This window comes from Penicillium hispanicum (genome assembly GCF_028827665.1).
Source record: "Penicillium hispanicum strain IBT 35686 chromosome Unknown utg000003l_segment0_segment0, whole genome shotgun sequence".
NCBI lineage: Eukaryota > Fungi > Ascomycota > Eurotiomycetes > Eurotiales > Aspergillaceae > Penicillium > Penicillium hispanicum.
In genome coordinates this window covers 587751-606833 of record NW_026623195.1, presented here as the reverse complement: position 1 = coordinate 606833, position 19083 = coordinate 587751, and the positions used below count along the sequence as shown (strand labels likewise).

The 19083-nt window shown below is 52.4% G+C and overlaps 9 protein-coding genes across 9 annotated transcripts; 5 read left to right on the top strand and 4 right to left on the bottom strand.

The window, feature by feature from the left end:
- Positions 1–745: 745 nt before the first annotated feature.
- N7459_002629 (calcium/proton exchanger) lies at positions 746–2226 on the top strand (the record flags this gene model as incomplete). Its single annotated transcript, XM_056941814.1, has 3 exons — positions 746–1153; positions 1233–2071; positions 2142–2226. 3 exons carry the CDS (start codon positions 746–748, stop codon positions 2224–2226), a joined length of 1332 nt encoding a protein of 443 aa, XP_056801697.1.
- Positions 2227–2992: 766 nt separating this feature from the next.
- Positions 2993–4681, top strand: N7459_002628 (cytochrome P450; the record flags this gene model as incomplete). The annotated part of the gene is made up of 3 exons (XM_056941813.1): positions 2993–3321; positions 3382–4475; positions 4545–4681. The coding sequence occupies 3 exons, from the start codon at positions 2993–2995 to the stop codon at positions 4679–4681; spliced, it is 1560 nt and encodes a 519-aa protein (XP_056801696.1).
- A 167-nt stretch (positions 4682–4848) lies between these two features.
- N7459_002627 (mitochondrial 37S ribosomal protein mS37) lies at positions 4849–5371 on the bottom strand (the record flags this gene model as incomplete). Its single annotated transcript, XM_056941812.1, has 3 exons — positions 4849–4947; positions 5022–5101; positions 5242–5371. The coding sequence occupies 3 exons, from the start codon at positions 5369–5371 to the stop codon at positions 4849–4851; spliced, it is 309 nt and encodes a 102-aa protein (XP_056801695.1).
- A 309-nt stretch (positions 5372–5680) lies between these two features.
- N7459_002626 (DnaJ family domain-containing protein) lies at positions 5681–7248 on the top strand (the record flags this gene model as incomplete). Its single annotated transcript, XM_056941811.1, has 2 exons — positions 5681–6028; positions 6103–7248. The coding sequence occupies 2 exons, from the start codon at positions 5681–5683 to the stop codon at positions 7246–7248; spliced, it is 1494 nt and encodes a 497-aa protein (XP_056801694.1).
- A 392-nt stretch (positions 7249–7640) lies between these two features.
- Positions 7641–8426, bottom strand: N7459_002625 (uncharacterized protein; the record flags this gene model as incomplete). Its single annotated transcript, XM_056941810.1, has 1 exon — positions 7641–8426. One exon carries the CDS (start codon positions 8424–8426, stop codon positions 7641–7643), a length of 786 nt encoding a protein of 261 aa, XP_056801693.1.
- A 583-nt stretch (positions 8427–9009) lies between these two features.
- N7459_002624 (uncharacterized protein) lies at positions 9010–10263 on the top strand (the record flags this gene model as incomplete). Its single annotated transcript, XM_056941809.1, has 1 exon — positions 9010–10263. The coding sequence occupies one exon, from the start codon at positions 9010–9012 to the stop codon at positions 10261–10263; it is 1254 nt and encodes a 417-aa protein (XP_056801692.1).
- Positions 10264–10577: 314 nt separating this feature from the next.
- N7459_002623 (uncharacterized protein) lies at positions 10578–12188 on the bottom strand (the record flags this gene model as incomplete). Its single annotated transcript, XM_056941808.1, has 7 exons — positions 10578–10754; positions 10820–10972; positions 11032–11304; positions 11359–11803; positions 11860–11894; positions 11959–12017; positions 12065–12188. 7 exons carry the CDS (start codon positions 12186–12188, stop codon positions 10578–10580), a joined length of 1266 nt encoding a protein of 421 aa, XP_056801691.1.
- Positions 12189–12732: 544 nt separating this feature from the next.
- Positions 12733–13749, bottom strand: N7459_002622 (cinnamoyl-CoA reductase; the record flags this gene model as incomplete). Its single annotated transcript, XM_056941807.1, has 1 exon — positions 12733–13749. One exon carries the CDS (start codon positions 13747–13749, stop codon positions 12733–12735), a length of 1017 nt encoding a protein of 338 aa, XP_056801690.1.
- Positions 13750–15852: 2103 nt separating this feature from the next.
- On the top strand, positions 15853–18222 carry N7459_002621 (uncharacterized protein; the record flags this gene model as incomplete). The annotated part of the gene is made up of 5 exons (XM_056941806.1): positions 15853–15997; positions 16051–16443; positions 16493–16619; positions 16678–17596; positions 17644–18222. 5 exons carry the CDS (start codon positions 15853–15855, stop codon positions 18220–18222), a joined length of 2163 nt encoding a protein of 720 aa, XP_056801689.1.
- Between the last annotated feature and the right edge of the window lie 861 nt (positions 18223–19083).

The window sequence follows — 19083 nt, the reverse complement described above, 5'->3', positions numbered from 1 at the left end:
TTCTACTTCGACTGCGATTTCTCTTCTTGATGTGATTTACTATACTACTACTCCCTGATGTCACTTTCCTCCTTTCCTCCTCTGTTCCCACGTCTCCTTTTCTTTTCATCTTCCACCATTTCCTTGCTGTAACCTGTGGATCGGGGAATCTTCATTTTCATTTTCTGGGTGTTATGAGATAGATACCATGTGCTATAGTTCTCCTATCTCCGCATACTTTATAGCTACGAGCTTCGTTTTGCATCACTCGGGGTCCATGTAATTGCGTGTGGCAGTGCAATCCTCTTGGCGCCCAGCGGCGAATCAGCGCGCGGAGGGAAAGTTGCAAGTGGAATCGGCCAAGCCAAGCGGCGGATCCGCCCCAGCTTTGCGACACCCGCTCGGGCCACCCCGTGTCGCGTGCTGATCGAGGCTGTGCGCGTCACAGATCGTCCATCGCCTGCTTCCTCTGGTTCTTCCGTCATCCCCAATTGCACGCCCACGGTTTAGTTACCCCTCGCGACTAACGGGTTACGTCGGCTCTTCTACGGTCCTGTGGCTGAAACTCTCCCGCCAATTCCTCGGATTTTCGCTTAGAAGCTTGGCCGTTGCATTCTCCCCGTAAAAGACTAATCATGTGTAGGTTGATATCCTCCTTCCCCCATCCGCTCCTTTCCGGTCTTTTCTTCCACTCCCTCTGACCACCGCAGCTGCTGTTCCTTTTCGCGCGCAATTTCGAAGCTATAGCTTCGGCCCTGGGAGGAAAATGAGCTCCGGCAATGGCTCTCTGCCGCCCGGCGAGCACACGGCGCTGCTGGGCAACCCGCCTAGTGCATTCGCGGGCATCGCGCCCCATGAGCAGCAAGCACATCTGCAACACCATCATCACGGCAAGGACCCTCGTATCTGGGTGCGCTGGCCGCTGCACGTTGTCCGCCTGACCTGGAAAACCCTCGTCCGGGACTACGTCAACCTGCTTCTCATCTTTGTCCCGCTGGGGATTATCGCCGGCGCGCTCAACTGGGATTCGTCAGCTGTTTTTGTCTTGAACTTCTTCGCCATTATCCCGCTTGCCTCGCTCTTGAGCTTTGCCACTGAGGAGCTGGCTGCCACAATGGGCCAGGCGTTAGGTGGTCTGATGAATGCGACATTCGGCAATGCGGTCGAATTGATTGTAAGTACGGAGTGGGGAGACTGTGGCTGTGCCCGGGCCTTGCCAGATTGTGCATGCTGACGCCTCCTTTCCCTTCTAGGTAAGCATTATTGCCCTGAAGGATAATCAAATCCGAGTGGTCCAGGCGAGTATGCTTGGTAGCATCCTGTCCAATATTCTGCTCGTTCTGGGCTGCTGCTTCTTCGTTGGGGGCCTGCGCTTCTATGAGCAGTCTTTCAATGAGACTGTGGCCTCGACCATGTCCTCTTTGATGGCCGTGGCCTCTGCGTCGCTCATCATCCCGGCTACCCTCTACGCCGCCCTGTCCCAGTCGAGCAAGCACGATGCCCAGAACAACATCCTCATCTTATCTCATGGTACTGCCATCATCCTCTTGATTATCTATGTGATGTACCTATATTTTCAGCTGCGATCCCACGCCCGCATGTTCGAAGAGAGCAACGGCAGCGACGTCGAGAATGCCGACGACACAGAGGTTGAGGAGAATGAGGAGCGCCTCCTTAACCCGTTGCCTGCCACTGTGGCGCTAATCTTGGTGACTATTTTGGTCGCTGTGTGTGCTGATTACCTTGTTGGAAGCATTGACAGCATCGTGGAGAAGACCGGCATGAGCAAGACGTTCATTGGTCTGGTGCTGATCCCGATCGTCGGTAACGCCGCCGAGCATGTCACAGCCGTTGTGGTTGCATACAAAAACAAGATGGACCTTGCCATTGGCGTTGCGATCGGCAGCAGCCTGCAGATCGCTTTATTTGTCACCCCTTTCCTGGTCATCCTCGGCTGGATCATGGGTGTGGAGATGACGCTGCACTTCCAGACTTTCGAGACTGTCGCATTCTTCATCTCGGGACTGGTTGTCACCCTGCTTATCCAGGATGGCAAGTCGAACTACCTTGAGGGCGGCATGTGCCTAGGGATGTATGTCGCTTCCCCCTTGATTCCAGCCCCTCTTGTTTCTTTTTGCCATGTCTGACTGAATATTTCTTAGGTACCTGATTCTCGCACTCGCATTCTACGTCTACCCCGACGATGTCTCCGACGGCGCTGGTATCCTGAGCAACCTCGTCAACTGAGTTGCGCGATGAATGAAACGGGTCAGGTAGGTATAGGCGTTGTATGTGCACATTTCACTCTTTCGCTCTACGACCCTCCTGCTGGTCAGTAAATAGATGGTACTGCCGGAATGAGGTCGTTCGTCTGTCTCGTTTGTCCATAACCACCCAGGTAGATGTCTGTCTGCATGTTTCCTCGCGGGGTACTGTTATCTCTTATAGTGTTACAAAATTACGTGTGTTCATCGTATATCATCTTGCGAGTACCTGAATTTCCCTGGACGATATTTGTCACTCCATGGGTGAGGCATATTTCCCGCTAGCCACGCAGCAGCGCGCTTGTCTGCATATGCTCTCCTGGTGTAGACTTCAGTCCAATTCTCTCCGCTATATTGCTAAGCCCCCTAAGCACTGAAATCAGCGATCTAAATATCAGTTCTATTTGTCCGAGCTGCTATCGCCCATTATGTCATGGAAGCTTATCACGGCTTATCGGTCTCGCGGGGAAGCACCCACTCTTGACTCTCTAATAAATGCATCCTGGTTGGACCCTCGCGTCGTTACTAGTTCTCATCTCTCTTGATCTTTGTGCTCGAGCTCCATCGGTCCATCCGACTCTACCCCAAGACCGGAATTTCTCCTCACGCGGGGTCTTGCATTCAATTACCTAAACCGAGAGAGCCTACGCAAGAATAAAAGCGTCCGTGGGTTCCACAAGCCGCAAAAATAACCACCAAGCCGCGACAAAGAGCATGAACTGAACTTTGAGGTGAAGCCTGCGTCGATAATGGCTCTCTCAATTACTATCCTCGCGGTTGCTCTGCTCGTAGCTGTGATCTTCTACAAGGGCGTTATCTATCCAGCGTTTCTCTCGCCGCTAGCGAAGATCCCCAATGCGCACTGGAGTGTGTCGATTTCCCCGGCCTGGATGCTGTGGAAGCGATTCCGCATGCAGAATAATCGGACCATCCAGGCCTCTCATGAGAGACTGGGCCCGATCGTCAGATTGGGACCGTCGGAGATCTCGATCAATTGCGTCGATGGGGGAATCAAGTCTGTCTATACGGGTGGGTTTGAGAAACATGAGTGGTATCCACGGGTATTTGGATCGCTTGGGTGAGTTGGTTGCAGAGACTTTCAAAGCTTTTGAAGTGTACAAACTAAAGATCGATATAGGACGGTCAGCATGTTCACCATGACGGGGACAAAGCCGCATTCCGTGCGCAAGAGAATGCTCTCCAATATCTACTCCAAATCAACTCTGCAGACGTCGCCTCATCTGCGTATTGTCTCCCATGCCGTAATATATGATCGCCTGCTGCCGATCGTGCAGGACGCTGTGGTCTCGGGCAAGTCGACCGATGTGCATGACTTGAATATGGGGCTGACAATGGACTTTGTCTCATGTTACCTATTCGGCCTGCAGAACGGGACCAATCACTTGCAGGATCACTCCTTCCGAAAGCACTGGCTTCATCTCTACCTGTGCCGCAAGCCCTTCGAGTTCTACCACCAGGAAACCCCTAACCTGGACGGGTGGATGGAATGCGTAGGGCTGCGCGTGATCCCCAAATACTGTGACGACGCCAATGAGATGCTTGACGCCTGGGCTTTGGATCTATGCGGCAAGGCGGAGCGGTCCCTCGACTCGACAGACCCAGCGGTCGAGCCTGTTGTCTACAAGCAGCTGAAACAGAGCCTGGACAAGCAATCCCTCAAGGACGGCTATTCCAAACCCGATCAGGCCCAGCAACGGCTTGAGATTGCGTGCGAAATGTATGACCAGCTAACCGCAGGATTCGAGACAAGTGCAGTAGGCTTGACGTACCTATTTTGGGAACTGTCCAAGCACCCGGAAATTCAAGACCAGCTTCGCGAGGAGCTATCCACCCTTGACCCTCGCATCTCCCTCCCGAAATCAGGCGAGCTGCCGTCGGCCAAGTCGATCGATAGCTTGCCCTTGCTGGATGCAATCGTAACAGAGACACTGCGTCTGCATGCACCGATTCCGGGCATTCAGCCGAGAATCACGCCCGCGCCTTCGTGCAGCCTCGCTGGATACGACAATATCCCAGCCAACACCCGCGTCAATGCGCAGGCGTATTCACTGCATCGTAACCCAGACGTCTTCCCCGAGCCAGAGACGTGGCAGCCGAAGCGATGGCTGAAGGAAGAAAACTCACCAGCCGAGCTCGAAGAGCGACGCCGCTGGTTCTGGGCTTTTGGAAGCGGGGGGCGGATGTGCGTGGGCAGCAACCTTGCGTTGCAGGGTATGTAACGTGTTCCGAATAGAGATCGCAGAGGGAGCGAGCGAGCGAGTTGCGCTAATGATTATGTAGAGACGAAACTGGTTGTTGCGGCCGTGTACAACAACTTCCGCAGCACCATCGTCAACGACGATGGTATTGAGGCGATCGATGCATACACCGTGCATCCCAAGGCCGAGAAACTGATTCTGCAGTTCCATGCCGTCTAGAGATAGAGAGCTGGGTATACGGGATTGGGACCGTGTCATGAGATAGTGATACAATCGATTCTTTTCAAAGACTATGCCATGTTGCCCGCAGATATAGTGTACTATACAGATAAAACCCCAGAACTCCGTGATGAATAACTCGGTGGCACCGATAGCCAACCGTACGTCTAGCCCAAAACACCGTCCTTCTTCCGCGGCCCGACGACCTTGGGGTACATTCTCATCAGGTGGTAGTTGACAGTATTCTTCTTCTTCTCCTGCGATTTCTGTGGATTGCGAAAGGTATTTGATTAGCATCGTTGCGGACAACGATGGGTAGAGTAGATTGGTGGAGGCATACCGGTGCATCCATGCACTTTCGCAATTGGGCCTCGAGAGCTGCACAGCCTTCGGCATTGTATCCCTGGGAAGCCCAGCAGTCTGCATAAAGGGTTGGCTTGTTAGCCATCCATCCAAAGAATGAGGTCGTGTAATTGAAACCCAATGCTGGGGCTGTTCGCAGTCGAGGGTGTCGCATAGGCCGAGGCAACATGGGACAGAGTATAGGTTGGAGCACTTACTCAGCATTGATGACATGACTGTCACGCAAGGGTTCTGCTCATGCTGGTTTGGCCGACGGACGCGGAGGTGGTTGATGGTGTTTAGGCGGAGCGGGTTAAGCCGAGTCGAGACGCTACCCTTGGGAGCCATGATGTATGATTGGGGAGTCCAAAGACAAAGCACCAGAAGCAACCGGGGCAAAGGCTGGTATGGTACGATAGACTCCGTGGACGGCGATGGGGAGTGGGCGTCTGCGACGGAGTCGCGCGATCAAAATCCCTGGAAGTTTCGACTCCGCGGAGGTGAATGACATAAGCATCCCGCCGGGCCCGCTTAGGTAGGTACAGCTCTTGAGATCTCTCTTGTACATAAACTCTCCATCATCATCACTCCTTTGATGGAAATTCGCTTCTCATTCCTTAATGCACCCTTATAGAGTGGGAAAATAAGTGCTAAGGAATGCATAGACATATCACCTTAACGCTGAGCCGAAAGATCACAATATCGCCATTCAGACGGTTCTCGGTGGTTTGTCCCCAGCGACAACAAACCAGTCCGTCATCCACGACGACAGGAAGTGATGGCGATGGAAACAACAAAGAACATGAAGAACAGGAGGAGGGTGCGATGGCTCGTCGCCTGTCCCAGATGACCGAGGACGCAATGCTCGAAGGTGGACGCTCGGCGCGACGCAATATAGAGCACGCGGGATTTTCGGAAGAGCTGAAGAAACAGTTGGAGGAGCGAGTTCAGGCGGCGTCTTTCAAGAGCGAACATGCCGCCGCTCATTCCATCCTTGATATGCCGGTACGGGCTCTCCCGCTATTCTTACATTGTGTTCTCGTCCCGCAGCGACTAACCCAGCCATCTGCAAACTCCAGACAAGCGCAGGCCAGGGCACACGAGACACAGCAGCCGCGCCTGCATGGACAGGGACAGAAAGCTTGCATGATTCGGCTCTTCGCATGCTCGACGACGCCAGCAAGCCCATCCGCACGCCCTATAAGATACCCCAGCCGGTTGATCTCCGACCAGCACCGAAACCCAAACGGTCGACTGGTGCCCGTTTAGCGGAAGCGAAGGAGCGCACGTCCACATACGCAATGAGCCAGGCTCCCGGATTCTCAGAAGAGGAACGGGAAGCGATGCGTCGCGAAATGAGAGAAAAGTTATCGCCGGGGGCTCGCGCGATGCCCATTTCCATCCAAGGGCTTTCTTCACTTGCAAATGAACGGATAGAAGATGCCATTGCCCGGGGACAGTTTCAGAAGATTCGACGTGGAAAGGGTGTCAATGTTGAAACCGACCACAATGCCACTAGCGCTTTCATCGACACCACGGAATACTTCATGAACAAGATCATCCAGAAGCAGGAGATTGTCCCACCATGGATTGAGAAGCAGCAAGAACTCGCGACGGAGGTTAGCCGATTCCGTCAGCGGATTCGAACAGAATGGCGGAGACATGCCGCGAGACTTATCGCGAGCCAGGGCGGGTCCCTCGATGTGCAAATGAAGCGGGCGAGAGCCTATGCGGCGGCGGAAGCTCGTTTGACGGAGAGAAATAAGGCCGAGGCCGCTTTGCGCAGCAATACTGAGGTCCCAGTTGACTCCCAATCCGGTGACAGCAAGGACGATGTGCAAGAGCCCCTTGAGCATCTCCCTCCACTGCGAGACCCACAATATCTTGCCATTGAGCGCTCTTATCAAGAGCTCGCTGTGAAGCAGCTTAATGCTATCGCACGATCGTATAATCTTCAAGCTCCGCGTTCTGCTCAAAAACCATATATCAATCTTGAACGTGAGCTCAATTCCTGCTTCGCAGACGTCGCGCCCGAGTTGGCCGATGAGATTCGACGGCGAGCAACAGAGCGTGCACGCGGTTCGGTCACTGTCACTCGGTCGTCGAATAGCGTACTTGGGTCATTGGGCGGCGGGCCTTCCGTCCGGGTACATGAAGAGGATAAGACAAAGGGGTACGGAATGAAGGAGCTATGGCGAGACTTGTTCTCCAGAGAGAAGAGTTGATACACTGCGTTACGGCAGTTGTATATACCTATGCATGCAGCATGGGAGACTGATGTGTCATGGATACCGTGCACAGCATTGTAACAGCACGACAATACGGGTTTGATGATAACATACACCTTGTTCGACCAAGCCCTTTGGACTGCATCCATAAGAAATACATCTGCCTTGCAAGGAAAACTACTAACCGCACCCTGGTGCCCCCTCAGCAAATGCAAGATGGCGCCAACCCGTCAATTGAACTCAACAACTCCATGAAAATGGAAAATGAGCGGAAGTCGGCCATCACAGATATCGTCTGGTGCACCGAGAGATTATAAATCCAGCACAGGCTCAGCCACGCCAAACAGCAACCGTGTGTCCGAACGTGGATCGGCAAAGCTCCAAGCTCCTCAAGCTGTCACCTTTGGATCGACTGTTGCGGGTGCAGTCTCCACAGTTGTCCCAGCTGTTGCAGTCCCCTCCTCGACCGTCACAGAGTTTTCGTACTTTGCAATGACTCGTCTCAAATCCCAGGTCAGTTGTATAGCTTTGCTGAGAGAAGCGATCACAATATACGTCATGAGCCCGACGGAGATTCCCAATATATACTCAGAAGCGCTGTTGTGTATTAAGCCGATGGTCATAGCCGGCAGCGCAAGAACAATGAAGATGAAGCCAATGGTAAAAAAGACAACCGTTGACATGAACCATGTCCAGTGCCATTTTCGGAGAGCAGCTGGTAGCCGATTTTCCCCACTGAGTCGAACAGCCGGGCGTAGAAGAGTCCTCAAGTATTGCTGTCTTTGGTCGGCCGTCATGATCAAAGCCAAACACAGAAAGAATCCGAGACCAGCCAGGACAGTTCCAAAGAATTCGGCAACCGGGCCAGGCCACGATTTGTACATCCCAAAGTACCCTGTTTGAGGAAATTGTCTCACACACGTACAAGTGTTGTCGTTCGGCATGGTGGTGGTGCTGTTCTGGGCGAGTTCGCGTTTCAAAGGGATGATGAACTGATGCCAGGGAATTTTGGGCCAGTTGCCCGGTGGCCAGCCAGCTTGTCCCAGATCCGAGTCACCGAATGGAAGTCGGGAGATCAGTTCCACGTCGCCCAGCCAGATCTCGTTGATGGCGTTGCCTTGCTCGTAGAAATGGTCGGACTTGACGCCGTTTACGGCAGAGATTTTGTTTCCCATGAAATCCAGATTCAAGTCAGGTATCTAAAGCGATGAATGAATGTAGCGTGTGGGATGAAGAGGCAGCGGGTGCGAGAGAGGAAGTCATGGTTGATGCAAGCGAGTGATGGTTGTGAGAGTTGAGTTGAGCAGGACGGGTGGAAGGCGCTCTCTTCCCATCAATAGTTCCTTCTTCTCTCCTCCCACAACACAACACAACTCTGAGCAACACTGCCGCGGCGCCAGTTCATCTTCGAGTATACTCGAAGTATACTCGATCCATTCTAGCAAGAATGTGATTCGCTGTGCCGGGCTTGACCTGCGGGCGTTGATTGGCCCCCGCCGAGTGACGATCGTGCAGGAGGGCGCGTAGTGACAGCCAACGACAGGCGCGGCTGGCGTGCTTCACCTCATCACACCTGAAAGCTCGCGGCGTCTTAAACGGATCCCCTCCCTGCTGCACCTTCTGCACAATGTGCCGCTCAAGAATTCTCGTCTCTGCCTGCGCCCGGGCATGTCGATCTGCAGGGAGTGCAACTGCCCTTCAAATTGAGCCCTCTTCTCTTTCCCGGTGTGCCCCCGATTCTCGTCACAGGCGCTGGCGATGACTCCCACCCCGGTCGCTTTCTCTTCTTTTCTTTCGGTCTTCGTCCTCTTGTTTCTCCATAGTCCTCCTGTTGCTGGCACGCCCGAGGTGCATATTGAACGCTCTGGCAGCGCAAATGAGCACCCGCCGCTAGACCAGCCGCTGCTTGCTATCCAAATTGGCAGTATCGTCGGTTCCTACGTGATTTTCGTCGCGGTCCTCTTAGCTCTCCTGCTCTTTGTGGGGCGCAGACTGCGTAGGACGGTCCAGTCATCCAACTACTCTCTGCAGATGGAGATGTTGAAGCCGGTGAAGTCTCCGGTTAGCATGGATCCTAGTCCAATCTCGCCTATGACCCAGAACCTACCCAGTCCCAGCAAGTCCAGTGGATTCACTACATCCTGGGGCAGTATCCCCAGGGGAGCTAGACCCTCCCAGCACTCTATCAACGGCAGCATGGTGACCGTCGACGAATCCATTGTTGCCTCGGACCGGCAGCGAGCTCAGGATCAGATGGAGATGCTTTACGCTGCAGTCATGGAGCACGATGCACAAAAGGCTGCGGGGATCAATGTCTCCTCCGCTAGAGACTCAGACTCGCAGACGCAGTCTCCGGACAGTCAATATACCAACCCCTTCACGGACAGGGCTGCTTCCAACGTCTCCGAAGCCCCATCGATGACGCGGCTGAAGTCTCCAAAGCCTTCTCGTCTGTCGAAGCTCTTCAGTTCAAAGTCCAATGCGAACTCCGACGCTGGCAAACTGCGGTCCCCGCGACTGCCTCTCCGCAAACTTCCCATTTCGTCCCCTATGGCGTCGCCAGATGTTCATGCCTCTCAGTCTTACGGCCACGAGCAGCCACCCCTGTCGCCTCGGTTCTACACTCCCGGCCCCCCTCCATCGGCTCCTCGCGCAGGACCTGCCGTGGGCCAAATCATGCCTCCATCAGGCCGTGCGCGCGCCCCGCCTCCGCTGAGACTGGCCCCCGCTACGCAGCCGTCATCGTCTCTGCCTTTCCGGGATGCATATCCTCTTCAGAGTGCTCCAGCAACCAAGACCACCATTTTGGAAAGGCCAACTCAACAACGGAATGGACCCATTACGGGCGTACCCACGCCATACAGTGCTTATATGCCCTTCACTCCCGTGACCCCGTTCACCCCCGGAAGAATGGTCAACAAACGTCAGCGCAGACGCGAGGAGAAAGAGAATGGTCTCCGTGTACTGAACGAAGATGATTTGGTTCAGGGGGATGATGACATGTGGGGGTAGGTCATCCAAGCCCATTCTGGTCTGTTTGGATGTTGGCGTATTGAGGATTCAGGCCATCGCCCTGGAGGCGACGGTCGGCAGTACCTACATATATCCGCACTTGGGTGTAATCTCCTATCCACCTCTTTCGCTTCAATAAAGTATCTATTTTCTCGCAATTGACACATCCCACCCAGCTTAGCGGAAGGCGAGGTTTCGCCCCAGACTACGTAGGCTACGAACGTGGAACCGACTCTGGGTGTATCTGCCATTCCACGGCTTATGCAGTGATTAGGAGCACTCAAAAGAGTAGTCATCCATATCCATCGCCGGTGCTAAGACTTGGATGGATCTGTTGCAATTGTTTGTTTCTGCCTCCAGTTGAGAAACAACAGGCCAGACATAAAAATCACGACCGTCAACGAAACCCCTGCCACGGGCAGTATCCACCACTTATCGTATACCTTGAACGAGGACTCGTCGGAGTCGAAGAAAACCGTGCTGAATATAGTCTGATATCCATCGAAAGTGGAACAGTCAGGATAAGCAAACGCATCACCGCGTAGATCGCACTTACAGCCACAAACGTCGTGGGCAGAAAGACAGTTGCCACGACAGTAAGAATCGTCATAAGTGCGCTATCCCGCTGCGTCTGCAGCGCAACCTGCGCGGAGAGGTTGCTGATCTCACGCATCACGCGGTTGTCGGCTTGGACATCGAGGTGGTAGAACTGGGCTGCGTTAATCGGGGCCGACCTGGGATCTGGCCGAGCCGGCTGGATTGACTGACCAGGTTGATTTGGCCGTTTGCGCGGTCCCGGTAGTTGAGGGTCCAGCTTTGGTAGTATTGGCAGGACGAGACGAGGTCGGCCATGAGCTCGTCGGATTCCTCTAGCATCTCCGGCGGCACGGATTGGTATATATCGGCGGTGTGTTTTCGGAGGCAGCTTTGGAGATAGATGGTTTGGTCGGTTAGCTCGGTGAGTTCCTTGGAGAGTGTGCGCCACTGGACGGCGAGCCGGTGCAGCTGTCTGGTCTCGGCGTCGGTGATGATTTGCTTTTCCTATCTTGTACTCAGTAAGGCGTGGTTGGAATGGGATGCGGTGGCGTGGCCTACGATTCCAACGAGCTTGTCTCTTCGAATGGCTATCCCCTGTCGATACCGCTGGAGAAGATCGTTGGCGATCCAAATATCGACTAGCAGAGGCTGTTGGATCCGGCGTCGCTGCGAGATCAACCCCTCGATGAGACTCGCGGTCAGAAAGTTGGGGAAGTTGATGCAAAAGTAGCTTGTGAGGTTATGGCGGGTCTGCGAATGGAGGAACGAGTGGGAATACACCGAGTCAACCCAGGGGCTAAACCCATACTGGATCATCAGCGAGTCTGGATTGGCATGTTGACGTCGAACGCGAGACGTGACTCGCAAGACCGCCCAGGGTTCAGTTCCGTAGACATCGGAGATGAACTTGGCAGGTAGTCCCAGACCGTGGTGGAGAGCGAGCAACACCCCGGGTTCGATATGGACATGTTTGGTAGCCTGCACCGCCGTCCCACTGACGAAGCTGTCAATCGTTTTCAATTAGCAACCGTGGTTGAATCGTGAAGCGGAGCCATGTACAATATGCGGAAGACTGGTCTGTCTGGACTGGGTTTCTGGCGCAGTCGATCAGGAGTTAGTTCGCAGTTTGTCACCGGAGTATACTCCATGGCCACGTACAGCTTCATTGGCCGCTATCCAATTCTGCAGACTATCTCTGTTGAGGTTTTGCTGGAGTCCTATGACCGTGAACATGCATGTCGTCCAAAGTGCGGTGAAGACCTACGAGCCTCGCCTTCCACGATCTCGAGGATCGAAGTGACCGATGAGACGTTCACGCAACAGGGAGAGGCGGCGGCGATACTATCACCCAAGGTGGTTGAATCCCTTATGTTGAAGAGGTGGTCCATAGAGACTGGGAGCTCTTAGGGGTTTAGAGAATCAATCGTGGAGGTGGGGAACAGGAGTCGACTCTCAGCGTATAGATTTTAGCCCCGCCTCGAAGGATCTCCTTAGGTACCTGCGTAGGCCTCGGCGCTTGCTTTCACAACATATTCACTTACTAAAATCAATACAAGTATCACCTTCTCTGATCAGACCTTGTGCATTGATACGCTGCCAGAGCCGGTGGATGGATCTGGAGACGAAGAATACCTTCATCTATCCGGATCCGATGTACAACTGGCTGCCATCTTTCCTCGTTGGGGGGGGGATTTCCAGCTCACGAAAGGTCGGCAGTTGAAGCGTGGGCTTGGAAAGGTGATTTTCAGTGTGGTTATGTCGATGGGACTGGCTAGTTGTGCTCAGGGTGGCAGGAGTCAGACTGTATCCTTTTGTTCTTAACTCTGACTTTGCGTCTCACTTTCTGAAGTAATATCCGCCACGATTAGGAGGAATGTGCACGACTCCACAGGAAGAGCTTGACTGGGATGATATCCATATACATATATTAATCTACTGCTCCTGGTCTCGGAGGTCGAGGTAAGACTGCACGACATCCTTGAGGGCATCCTCAAATGAGCGGAATGTGATGTTCAGGACCTTCTCTGTCTCACTGGAGTCATACGAAATGGGAAGCGTAGGCAGAGCTGCCCGTTTGAGCAGACCCTCAGAAACCTCCTTGGGGAAGTTCTTCTCCGTCAAGGCCCAGCAATCACTATAGTTGACAAGGCTACAGGCCCCAAAGTTGTTCAGAGAGTCGGCGGGTTGCAGCTCCAACACTTTGATGTATACCTCAGCGAGGTCCTCGATGTGGACATACCCTCCGTGAATAGGAGCCGGGCAGTCAATCCCGGTCAAGCTGCGTAGGAGGATTCCCGACGAACTGGGCTTCTGGATCGCAGTTTCAGCATCCAGCACCAATTCATCGCGCCCAAAGATATAGCCCGGGACGACGGTCGCGATCGAAAAGTGTGGCTTCTTCTCCGCCACGAATGAATCGATATTATTGACCTCGGTGATCTTGGCGAGGACATAGGCCTCGAAAACATGACTGAAGGTCTCGGGGATTCCGGGGAGTTGCACGCGAGATTTCGCGGTCGCCGTAACAGAGGGATCGGGCATGGGTGCCATGTTCGCGACAATTGATGAAGTCACAAGCACTCGTTTGATTGAGGGCACCTTGAGGGCCGATGCTAGGAGGTTCTCGGTGCCTATGACGGTCGGCTTCCATACTTGTTCGACAGGATCGAAATCGGGAACGGGAACGGGCGATCCAGCGTGAATCACATATGTGACATCTTGCACGACGGTATCAAAGGCATCGCTGGCGACGCTATCCGGAACGATTGCGAATTGCAATCGATCCCCGGGTTGAAGGACTTGAATGGCTGGATTGGACAGGACTATCTGGGCTTTCTCCTCCGAGCGCACGGTTATTCGGACGTGGTAGTCACCCTTGAGAAGCTCTTGAAGGACTCTGAAACCGACCAGCCCGGTGGCGCCAGTGAGAAGGACTAGAGGAGCCATCATATGATAGAAGAAGAGGCGCAGTGATATTAGGGAAGATTCAGAGTTGGAAGAGGACAGTGATTTAAGAGTATGGGGCAAACTCGCTACCGGGTGTGGATTTGGGGTCTAAAATGCTAATTCCAAAATGCACCACGATTGCCCGATGGAGGATTTGCTGTTGAAACAGCCTATTCTTGTTGCCTGGCTGACAAATGATTTTCTATCGTTTGAAGTGCTTCGGTTATTGACGAGAGAAGAAAAGAACAGAGCCAAAGGAGAGTCTGGATGACGGGCGAAGGACACCGAGTCATCAGCATTGTGACAGGATATTCGCTGTCGCAAGAAGGGCACGGTTACTCAGATGCGCGTGAAAGGGGGGAGATGGAAAGATTAGATTTCTGATATACTGATACTGAGAGCTACGATAGTCCTCGGCGTAGCAGTGCGTAATGATTTCCCAAATAGGCAGGCAGGTTTTGGCCCCCAGTCATAAGTGTCTCAGTATTATTTGAATACTTCTCGCTGTTCCGGCCCGATAGAAGTAGGGGAAAAGTCATTCCGACCGTAACAATTCTTTATGGTAGTAGAATATACTATGATTATATGAGATGTAAGACTATATCTATTGTATTAAGCTAGTCGAAGGTATCTTAAGATCTAGAATATTAGAAATATCTAATGTGGCTCGCTCTGTCGCTTCTGTTACGACCCTGGCCCTCGCAGGGACTACATATATGGTCTCTGTGGTTCTAGGTAGCACACACACACATGGTCTATATGGGCCGCCGTATAGCGTAAGGATTTACAGATAGCACTCCAGCAATTGGTTTACCCTCAGAATCGAGTCACTGGTTTCTTCACTCTAATCTTTTTATCATCTCATCGGACCGCCTTGCAACGCCGGTCCTAACAGCTTCCTTATAGTATAGCCCAATTCAATATATTAAGACTGAACCAGAAGGTCTATTAGCAAGATAAGTCTAATATAGCTAGTTGTCTAGGTCTCAGATTAGTATTGTGGCCCTCCTATTACTTTTAGGGCTCTGTCAGGACAAAAGAAGTGGTGAATTCGATACATGGCCATAGCTTCCACATGTATTCTAGAAGGGCTCACCACGTGGACCATCACCGCCACTTAAGGGTTTTTATTTTGCGGCTGAGCCTTACAAAGATAGTCAGGGGCCTTCGGAGAGTGCGAAAGGCGTGGGACCGCCAAGGTTCCCACCAGCTCCACTGCTGGTGAAATGACACACAAAACTATATAGACACAAAATGGAGAAGGCGCCACCGGTGGCTCTAGGCATGATTATGGAGAGCAAGGCAGACTTCAATAGAGTGACTTACAAAGGATGGATTGACTTCTATATGGATATGACTGAATGAGTTTATCCTAGAGAAGCTCGCACGTTCTAACGAATGAGGAAAGGCGCCGCGGCTCACGGCTTGGGGGCGAACTATGAATCCCCACAGATCGGCCCCAGAGGATCCCGGCTCATATCTGCCGAGAAAGCTGGCAGATGGAAAGAAAAGAATAATTCGGTTCCTTTATAGTAATTGATGGAGGATTGCAGGATATCCGGCGTGTGGGTGAGGATGGCGATATATATAGGGAAGGGAAGTGCACCAATAACTTCGAATCTTGCGTGCCGGCCCCCTTCTAGATCAACAGATTGTACCTAAGTAGTGGTGTACAAGAGATCTTAATTTCGCAGCGAGTTCCTTCTGAAGGCTCTTGGCCACTTTAGTTCATAGGTTGTGGGCCTTGCAGTGATTTGTTGACAGCGATTCAATGCACAGCCCCCAAAGATGCCTAGCCTATAGTATAGTAATCGCCCCCACCGATCTTCCACTCTATACGCTACAAACGGGCTAGACAGCCAGATACCCAGTGAGAGGGTCCAGTGTGTGAGTTTTGGATCTCTATGTAGCCAATGACCTCAGGCTCTGACTTGGCTTGTCAGCCTTGGGAGCGGGAGAAGTCTGCGAGAAAAGGGGTTGTTGGTGGATCCAGTTTCATAGGCGGTGCATTGAATTAGTCTCAAATGCAGCAGCAATAAATACCCTAGAATACACCCTGAAGACATCACTTCTCTCGGAGTTGCACGTTGGGACCTTGACGTGAAAATGCGGTTCAACACGGATCTTGTTCTTGCTTCTCTAGCGGGAATGGTGGCTGCATCTCAAGCGTCCAGCATTCTTCCTCGCCAAACCGAAAAAGATGCGTGCGCCGAAATTCACCAGCGATTTACAAGCCACAATGGAAGTAAAAGTAAGTCTTCTTGCAACGCGGGGGATTCATGTTGCAGACTAATCGATGAATAGCAAACCCCGTGTTCATGCCGGGCACGCTGGGTCTTCAGTGTCTGAATCAACTCCCCTTCGACTCCAAACGGGCCGTCAAGTTTGTGAGAGAGTACCGCAAGTGGCTTGAGTTCCAATCCGACATTGAGCTTCTCAAGAACCCCCCACCCAGCTATCAGATGCCCGCAACCGATCTTCTCGGTGGCCTGGACAAAATCCTGGCGAACGCGGCTGCCAAGGTCTACACCAGTCAGTTCGAGTTCGACACGGCCATATACGATCTCGTCGGAACGGCGTTTGATGGCCACCTTTCTATCAAGCCTTGCTCGTTCAACGTTCTCGGCTTTCGGAATGAATTGCCCCTGGTGTCGGTCTCGTCCAATGGAACGGCCCTCCCTGAAGTTTACACCTTCAGTACGTGCTTCTCATTGCAATGACCAACTCTCTGCTGACCGTAATGCAGATGATGCCCAGCAACTGCAGGCTGGAAACAAGAAGGTGTCACCCATCGTCTCCATTAACGGAGTTGATGTTCAGTCGTATCTAAAGACCATGTCTTTGAGATCAAACAGCCAAGATTGGGATGCTCTGTATGTGTATACCTTTACCACCTCGGGCAGATGGTCTCTAACATGATATCTCTCCTAGGTATAACCAGCTATTCTACAGCGATCCCCTCAGTATCTTCACTGCTGGAGAATCTGGCCAGAGTTTGGGCATTTTTGCGTCGTCGCTAACCTGGCCAGGCGCACAGCAGACACTGAGCTTTGCCAACAGCTCGACTCAAACAGCCAACACACACATTCGCATCAAGACCTGGCCGTGGAAGAACAGCACCGAGGTTTATACCGATAACTGCATTCCCGCTCCAGTGTCGGCCTCCTCTTCCTCTTCATCCTCTGGCAGCTCGACGGTCGAGACCGCCACGCCCTTGAAGTCGCAACCGTCTGGCTACCCCCAGCCATTCCTCCGAGACGATTACAACCGAATTCTCGGTTACTTCCCCGAGAGCGATCACCTCCAGGATGTCGGCGTGCTCGTCCTTCCAACCTTCTCCCTAACGGGCAAAATGGGCGACGGTAAGCTGCCCAACGACGAAATAGAGGACGTCTCGGATCTCGCTCGTCAATTCATCGGCAACGCCACTGAGAAGGGCAAAAAGAAGATCATCATTGATCTTCAGGGCAACGGAGGAGGAACCATCATGTCTGGCCAGAATCTGTTCCGTCTGTTCTTCCCCAAGACCGACATCGACTCGGCCGCTCGCTTCCGCGCTCACAAGGGCGCCGACCTGCTTGGCCAGGCACTTTCCAATCTACCCTACTACGATCAAGCTCTGCTCGCGACCATTTTCAACTACCAAATCATGGTGACCCCCAATCAGCAGTCGTCCTTCGACTCCTGGGAGGACTATTTCGGTCCTCATGCCATTCTCGGCATGAACTCGTCTAGTCTATTGGCTTCCAACTTTTCACTCGAATCTACGCCGTCGAGCCCGATTAATGGGTACGGCTCTGTTCCAGCAAACCCATCCAAAGCCTCATTCGCCGCCGAGGATATCATCCTGGTATGTCACGCAGCTTCTTTCTCCAAGCACTCGACTAACTCATGCAGATCACGGACGGCATCTGTGCATCAACATGTACCCTCTTCACCGAGCTGATGAAGGCTCAGGGCGTCCGGACGATTGCCTTCGGTGGCCGCCCGCTGAACGGTCCCATGCAGGGCATGGGCGGCGTGAAGGGCGCAGAGGTCCTCGAGATCGCGTCCTACGGGCCCGCCGTGAAAGAAGCGAAGAAACAGGCCCTGAAGTCCCAGAATACCAGCCAGCCCCTTCTCTCCAAGGCAGACCTGGCCGACTGGGATCAATATGTTCCCATTCCTCTCAGTGACTTCCCCTTCCGCTTGTCTACCGCGAGTGTCAACCTTCTCAATGCCTTCAGCCGGGACAACACAATGATCCCGCGGCAGTTCCTGTACGAGGCGGCCGAATGCCATCGCTTCTACACCGTTGACAACGTCTTCCGGCCCGAGTCCACCTGGGCCTCTGCTGCGCAAGCGATGTTCGATGGTGGCGGGTGTGTGCCTGGTTCTACGAATGCCACTGGTAGCCTCTACTCCAAGGAGCCGGCCAATATCGAAGCGCTGGTGGATGTTGTGGCAGAAAAGGAATTTGCGGTTAATTCTGTTTAGTGGATGTCTACTACCCTGAGCATGGAATTTGTAGCTAGCGCATCCTGCGGTCCACTTTGTATGTATTAAACCATTATTCCTATTATAATTTAGACTGTATACTATCATAAGAAACCCTTATATGTTCCTAGGTGCTATTTAGGGTTGAACTGGGGTGATCTTGATTGATCTGACTTTTGACCTTGATCCTATGTGTATTGGCTAGTTAGCTTAGCATATTATTTACTATCGATCGGATTGGTAGAGATTCGTTACGGTCGCTGGTTTAAAGTGTGCTGGCGTGTATACGTGAGGTTATTCGTAGGAATGGGGGACGCTAGTGACCCGGTGGTGCAGATATATATTTGGCAGTGAGGGTAGCTAGCAAAGCAGCTATAGTTTAATTGGTTGGTTTTGGTTGATTCCTGTATGTTTTAATCACGTAAATTTCATAAAAAAACTCGCGCGTATGCTATAAAAAGTAAGAAAAAAAAAAAAAAAAAAACCATCGAAGTTCCAAATTCCATGCTTAGGGTCGGAGATGAACCTTCAATTTACCTTAGACCTGCAACCAATAATCACACCACTGTTTCGGACTAAAACCACCAAACTCAGTAAGGAGAATGAACAACAAAAAGAGAAACTAGGCTGGCCTAGCTTGCTGGTTCCAGAGGGGGTCGAACCCTCGACTTTGACGTTATTAGCATCACACTCTAACCAACTGAGTTATGGAACCTTTGTTGAAGAGTCTATGTCTAATAGAATATAAGAATCTAAGATAGAAACGAAAACTGAAACAAAAAATGAATGGTTCCAGAGGGGGTCGAACCCTCGACTTTGACGTTATTAGCATCACACTCTAACCAACTGAGTTATGGAACC